Raw genomic sequence first — 7,399 nt, 5'->3', positions numbered from 1 at the left:
GGATGTAGAAAGCGCTATATAAATACCAATATAATTATATTGTGATTGAAGACTTGTGCAAGTAGCAAACTTGCTAAAGTGCTGCTGGAACGTGTGTCAAAGTTACGCTGCAAAGTAGGGCCTCAGTGCATGCCGCGTTGACGTTGTATAGTTTCCTCTCAGCGGGAACGGTGAACAATGGAGCGCGGGCCCTCAGGGGAGGCGAGAGAAGTACAAACCCGCTTCCCCTTCAACTAGTGAAGCTTCTGTGCCTCCTGCACAGACCCCGTGTCCACTTTCATGAGCTAAAACATGCAGAGGCGCACACATACAGAGAATCCTGCCTATTAGTTAAAGGACGTGTCAGCCCCAATCCCGGATCCGTACAGTGCAGGAAATGTCTCCTCTTTTAAGTGCAAAACCATAACATTACCATTTCCCCAAGTGCTCTCTGTTTTAGGCTGCTTTCCTAATTAGAGGGATGATAACAGCTCTGCTGATTGGCATTATAAAAGCACTGGTTTGGCTTCATCTGTCCCAGGTGTGCTGTGTGTGTTTTTTTTTCTTCTTTTTCCTCCTCACCGTTTCAGAGCCTTTGCGTCTCTTCCTTCACTTCTTCCTTAAAGTTCTCATCTGAGGAATTAATACAGATAAAACGACATTAGAGAAAGAAACTCGACTGCCAGAGCTCATCACTGCAACCTTTTATCAAAAGTACAAACTATACAAGTTAGTTTTTTCCACCCTTTTGTTTCCGAGGTTTAAAAAAGAAAAAGGGAAAAACTGGAGCTCTGTCAATGGGCTGCGCGCGCGCCATTAAAACTGGCGTCACTACAAAGGTTAGCAGATCCAACTGTCAATACCGAGAGTGGAGTGGAGTCCGGCGAGGGGGGCGGGGGAGCTTTTGTGAGAAAGAGATACTTTGATATTTTGGAATGTTAGAAGGGTGAATGTGAAAAATTGGAGGTTGGGGATCTAATTACCCAACCATAATTGGGGGCTAGGGAATAAGTTGCAGTCCTCTCAACTCACCGCAGATCAATTATGTTAAGAGAACATCTGTAAGTAGAACGTAATGAGGTCCATTAGAGCAACATGTACAGCCTCCTCTAACAGTACTTGTCAGCTTCTTGGATGAGCTGAAGGAAGCCGCTAACTAGGGACCCGGTGAGGTGTTTAAATAGTGGAGGAGGGAGCTGGCCCACTCAGGTCTGGCGCGTAGTTGGTGAAGGGAGCAAAGCAAGGAACAGTGAGGGGGTAAACGGAAAGGGAGACACAGGTGATCGTTTTATCAGTGCGGCTGCGGTTTTTTCATTAAAGAGAGGGGGCGACGGCTCTCCCTAACGTGGGAAGCCCTTTCACATCTTAACTTCGCATAACCCACGTCGTGTTTCCCTCGCCCTTCGCGCTTTATTGAAACCGAAAGACCGGAACCTATGAGGGACCAGGTGCGCCTGTAGTTCCTGACGGAACGCGTCGTCGACATCCAGGGCAAGGCGGCGGACCTTTCGAGAGTTCTTCTCCTTTCATTTGCAAAGACCTTCTGTTATTAAAAGGTAAAGTCTCAAATCTTCTCTCATATGCCAAAATGTATAGGTTTGGTGTTTTGTCGGTGGGGTAATGATACTAGTTACAAAATAACGTGTGCGGAGCGGGAAAGAATGCGAAGCAGATCCTTCCGTTAGGTGCAGAGTGTCGTGAGACCGTGGACACCGGATGAAAGGCGCTATTCACAGGACGCTTTATGGTAATTGTCTGCGAGGGGTAGTTCTGGTTTTCTGGAGAACAGTAATTAAGTCGTTAAAGACCAGTCTGGAAGGAACTGACACTGCTTGTCAAAGCGCCATTTAGAGTAACTGCGTGCGAAACTCAGAACGTATGTGTGTGTTTTTTGTTTTTTTTTAATTCAAGGTTAATCTTTTTTGGAATTGAGATAGGATTGCGTGAAGCCCTGGATGGGGGAAATTGGGGGTTACTGTGGGTTAATAGTGTGTTTTTTGTTTGTTTGCCAAGTGTAAGCATGAGATGATTACATTCCATCTCGTGCTCACGAGATCTCTTATATTTCATTGTCGCTAGTCACTCCTACTGACCACATCAGAGCATTAAGAATTCGGCCCGTTTCTTCGTCTGCACCCATCTTTTTAGTTTATTTTCTTCCTTCCATGCTGTGACTAATGCCTGATTATGAAGAGAATGGGGAAATAGTTTTTCCCCTCACCCTCGTAGCAGAGATTAAAAAAGACTCTCTGTAAATTGCATGATTGGGGAGATAACCTGCTTTCAAATAATTTAATTCATGACAAAACCTAATTACTGCCAGGTAATACCCTGTCAGCTTTAATGCATTTCATCAGTCATAATGAAAAGAAGAGCATTTTATGACCCATCTAATTATCATTGCATTTTAAAGGGAAACGAATGGCGTGGAGCTGAATGTTAACTATTGATTCTAGTATTCCCTCTTACGCACGACGTTTGACTGATTCTCAAAGTTTTCTTCAGGCGCCTCTTTTGTAAAGTAACGCAGCTGTGATTGGATGGGTCGCTTTGAGGGCGCGAAGCACTTAGGACTGGGAGAGATGAACCCATTTAATGTGTGGCGTTGGTTGTTGACATCAGAAATCGTATTATCGCCACACTCCAAGTGGGAGGCTTATTACAGCGAATTAAGTCACCTTAGACAGAGGAACAATCCCGTCATGTAATTAGTTAAATGATTTAAACAAAGATTTGCATAGATGCGGCAATCAGTTGCCATGAAATAGCGAGCAGCAGTTGCCAACGAGGAGTAGTAGATTGGGTGGGGGGCTGCAATCTCATCTCCTTGCACATAATTAATTTAATTGTCCTCATTAGCTGTACCATTTGTTTTGCTGTTGTTTCTCACTTTCCTCGCGCGCGCACAGAGTGGTTCCTTCCTCTGCCTTTTGAGAGCTCTGGTAGAGTGTTTTCGTGAGTGTCTGTGCAGACAGCCATGGGCATCTTCCGGGTGTGTGAGTGAAGGATCCCATTGGGAGTCTTCTGAAGGGGAAGAGAGGGCGTCGTTGATGGACAGACACTTCCTCCCAGAGCCAACTCGTTAGCCTGCTTCCTTGGCCATACCTTGTATGCTCTTGATCAGGTGAGTGTCCGCGGATGCTACCATTTCAGGGGACGTGGAGGGGAAGAAATACCCTAGTCCGTGGACGCGTCTTCTCATAGTCCCCGAGCCGTGGGTAGTGTCTCTTCTGTACTGGGAGAAGGAGCTACTTGTTCTGGCCAGGCACTGGCTGGGAGAGGGGGATTATTAGGGGCAAGGGTTAGCAGGGGTGAAGGGAAGGGGCGTCACTGAAGGTTTGCGAGTACTTATTCTTTTAACAATTCAACTTTTGTCAAGTCGCGACTTGAGGTGTACCTCTGCAAAGGCGACTGAAATAGGGCGATGGTGGGGCTAACAGCCACAAGAAGCCGCATCGATGTTTATTAGATTGTAGTGACTCTGAGTGCCAAGATAATTCGGGGTCATTCATGTAAGTGACCATGGGGGAACCGTCGCCTTAACTCGTGCTTTTATTAATTGAAGGCTTAGACTGCAAGTGTTGATTACAGCAATGTGACCTTGGAGTCGAGTGAACTTCTTTGGCAGAATACCCTTCTGGACAGAGACTCGTCTACAAACATTACAGAAAGACGGCTGCCATTCCAATGCACTCCCGCCAAAAGGGCTCTTTAGAGAGACTTCCAGTGTGGTGTAAAGAAGCTCGTGTAATACATAAGCTGACTTAAAAGTTCGTCTAGGTGAGAAGGTGACAAAAGCATGTGCTTGCCTGCCACATTATAGGGAGGCCAGACCACCCTCTCCGAAGGATTCAAAGGGACACGTCTCTGGAACATTGCCCTCCCTGCGTGTCTAGTGCACGGTGTTACTGACCACACGGCTAATTTTATACAGTTTTTTTATAATGAAAAATAAGAAACGAGGCATACTGTACCTCGGAATATTGTGATATTTGTTTTTTGGGGAAAGGGGAGGAGGGAGTTTGCTTGCAGGAGTACGTGCCTGCGCTCAGTCTTCTGTAATGAAGGACAACGTAAGGGGGTGGAGAAGTGATGCTCCTTGGAAGAGGTAGGTGGATGGCTAAATCTTACTTTCGGGGTAGTTATAGCTATAATTCTATTACGTGAATGGGGAGATGGCCTTTCACAAGGTAACAAAGGTCAGAAGGCATAGTTTACTCCGTGCACGGGGAGGGGTGGTCTCGACGATGGCGGCGGGGAGAGTTAACCGGGACAGATAACAAGACCGTTCTGAAAAGGGAGGGGCAGGGTGCGCTGAGAAGAGGGGTGTGGATAAGGGACGGGCATACGGGGGCCATTAGGAAGCGTGAGGTAAACACGACTCTAGAGGAGGGGACAGCTGCATGGATCGGGGGGAGGAGAGCATAAAGGAAGGGGCTGCCGACTGCCATGGTGTATTGTGGCATGCGACGTGCCCGCCTCTGTGCTCCCCGAGCTCGGCCCTCTCTGCTCCGCCGGTGACCTTTCCCCCGCTCCACTATGGCTGGCTGGTGAGGGACCGAGCGCACAGATGATCAAGCCCGGGTCCTCGCAAGCTGCCCCTGCTGCCGCTACATTGGGTGAGTTGTCTGGAGCCGGGCTGGTCGGTGGGGGCCGAGAGCACAACACCTGTAGCTCGGCTGCGGTGCGCAATTACGCGCAGCTCCTGGCGGAGCTCATTATTTTAAAACTTCAGCCTCGCCGTGGCCGCTTCAAACAATGCCTCTGCCTGACCTCTCGCGCAGAGACGAGCTACAAAGCCGCCGCCGTGTCGGCTGAATTGCCTCCTCTGCGTGGCCTAATTGAGGAGGTAAGTGAGGCAGGAGGACTCTCCGCAGCCCTAATGAGGCGGACATCGGGCTGCCCAGGGCTCCGCTCTACAACTGCTGCCTTTTGTTTCTAAATGAAGAGCCCGCTCTGGTGAGAAGGGCTGCTTGGAAATCCTTGGGAGGCTTCATTATTTTTATGATGAGGCATGGAATATAATGCTGTCATTTGCAAGATGCTGATCTAGGGAGGGAGCTCACCGCCCGAAGCTGGGCGCGCAGACAGGCCGAGTTTACATGCACCTGGTGGGATAGCAATTTATTTTGGCATTTTCAATTAGACTATACGATGTTGTTCAGTAAACTTTTCAATGCTTTTCCAAATCGATTTAAGTTCACGTACCTTGGAGCCAAACTCTTTGAAAAAGGTGTGCTGCTTTGCAGATACTCGCCCAAGTGTTGCGGTATATAGATCGAATTTTGAACTTAGAATTGCCTTTTATTTTAGCTTCCAGTGTGTAGATCTAGGTTTCTTGTGGTAATTTAGCAACGCCCCCTAATTCTCTCTCTAGCGCGCACACACACTTCGCCTCTCTCCTTTATCCCTCTCTCAGAGCATCACTGAACGTTTCCCGTTTCCCACATAAACAAACCTCTTTCTTTGCAATGTAATGCAAATGACAGGCTGGAAGTGAACAATGGGCAGCCCTATTTGAAATTCGCCCGACTGCAGCGCATCTTGTACTGCATACTCGATGCTCTGATGTGAAATACCAAGTTATATTTTATAGTGCTTTCCCCCCCCCCCCCATTGAGCATGATATGGTATGCTAACGCTGCATGTGACAGTTTAATCAAATCCATTTGTTACCAGCCAGCTAAAGAAGACCAGTGGGATTATAGGATTACAGGCGAGTTAGGGAAGCATGTGGCTTTGTCATTTCGCCATCATTTGCACACTGCTGCCACATGCGCGGGCTCTGTGCGTGCGTGCGTGTAGCGAGTGACACGCTGCTGCGCTCGGCTCCGGCTGTCAGTCTGAACAATAGGCTGGCTCGGTGTGTCTGCATACAGCTGTTCCCACGAGCTCCAAACGGGGACAGCCTGCAGTCAGTCGGACACCCTCCGACTTTCTCTAGCAGCCAGGCGCCCTGCGAACCATCCAAGCAGCCAGGAGTCCTCTGAGCAACCAGGCACTCTCCCACCCGTCTAAGCAGCCGAGCGTTTTCTCCGCATCCAAGCAGTCCGGCGGTCTCGGCATCCCACAGCTCAGGCTCATAAAAGCGACCAGACGTTTACCAGAGACTCCCAGCTAACCGAGAGATCCTCTTAGCAGCCGGATACCGCTCGACCTTCTTAAGCAGGCAGGCGTCCTCGCAGCAGCCAGGCGTTCTCTCCGCGTCCAGGAGCTTCGCTTCATCCAAGCGGGCAGGGGTTTACCTAGCAACCTGGGAATCCGGATCACCAAGACATCCTCCTAGCGGCCGGGCACCCTCCGATCGATCCGAGAAGCCAGGCTACCGCAGCAGGCGGGTCCCAGCGTCCAGACTACTCTCGCCAGCCAGGAACTCTTTTACACCCTACAGGCCAGGCATTGAAGCATCGGGATTAATTTACTGCCGACGCATCAACCCAAGCAGCCAGACTATTTCCTGTCGTCCTACCTATGAGACAACATCCTCCCGTCCAGTAGTCTCGGTACCCGAGCACGCCCTACCGCCTAGAGGCACTTACTGCCCATCTTTCAAAGCAGGTCCCTTCAGGACCGATCCAACAGGCCAGGCATCCTGTCAGCAGTCCAGCGTCGCCAGACCAACCCATGCAGCAAAACGAGAAAAGTTTTGGTAAGACTACGGGCTTGCGCCACCTTTCTCACTACCTGCTCATTGTGTACTAGAACAATGCCATTTATTGTCTGTTTAGTTTGGCCTCTATCGTTTCCTTCATCCATCTCCCTTTGTTTCGTTCTCCTTAGCACTTTTTTGAGCTATCGCCTCCCTTTCACCCTCTTTTGATTTTTTTGTGCCTGTGCTCCATTACTTCACGAAGTCTGACATGCTGCTGTTGCTAACAGCCTCGGGAGGCTGTTAAACAACTATTGCCTGCTGCGATCCGAAGCAAACGCCAATCGGTGCTCGTCAGTTCCTGATTTGGAATGACGCGTCAAGGCCAAGCTATACACCGCACCTACACAGCGGTTGGACACAGTGCGAGTCTGTGCGTTTTTGTATTTCTGCTTCTTTATGCATGTGAGATGCATCAGAATTGAACGCAGTCTTGCAAATCTCTTGTTGGCCTTTGCCAAGCACTAGCACTTTGCTGCCATGGTAACTGTAATTAAACTGATAAGAGTGGAAAAATGTCAGTATCTCCGAGCCTTGCAGCTGCACAGGAGAAGTGAATCGAATTGGTTCCCATCCCTTGCTTTAAAAGCACAGATCGAGCTAAGACTGGGGTGCTGGTTTAGAAAGCAATTTGTGATTCTGAGGTGGTACCCCCGCTTGCCGGCTGGAGGCTTAGGGATGGCTGCAGTCTGCAGGGATTCTCTGAACCATTGAACTGAGATTTTTTTTTTTTTAAGCCAAGTCAGGGTTTGAAGAGGGAGGGGACGGCGG

General features: G+C 49.1%; 1 protein-coding gene across 5 annotated transcripts in view; it reads left to right on the top strand.

The window, feature by feature from the left end:
• Positions 1-561: 561 nt before the first annotated feature.
• Positions 562-7,399, top strand: part of LMO3 (LIM domain only 3) — an 85,142-nt gene continuing 78,304 nt past the window's right edge. The window contains exon 1 of one of the 5 annotated variants that reach the window (XM_069228481.1): positions 562-1,535. Coding sequence is in view for 2 of the 5 variants with exons in the window: in XM_069228479.1 (XP_069084580.1) it covers positions 4,550-4,598 (49 nt within the window). In the remaining 3 variants the exon portion in view is untranslated. Of the gene's footprint in view, positions 1,536-2,792; positions 3,104-4,359; positions 4,599-4,806; positions 4,829-5,527; positions 6,629-7,399 lie in introns of those variants that run through there. The other 4 variants (XM_069228482.1, XM_069228479.1, XM_069228483.1 and 1 more) reach the window with 4 other exon arrangements.

Source organism: Pleurodeles waltl, chromosome 4_1 (genome assembly GCF_031143425.1).
Source record: "Pleurodeles waltl isolate 20211129_DDA chromosome 4_1, aPleWal1.hap1.20221129, whole genome shotgun sequence".
NCBI lineage: Eukaryota > Metazoa > Chordata > Amphibia > Caudata > Salamandridae > Pleurodeles > Pleurodeles waltl.
The sequence above is the reverse complement of the archived record's forward strand: the minus strand, read 5'-3'. Positions and strand labels throughout refer to the sequence as shown.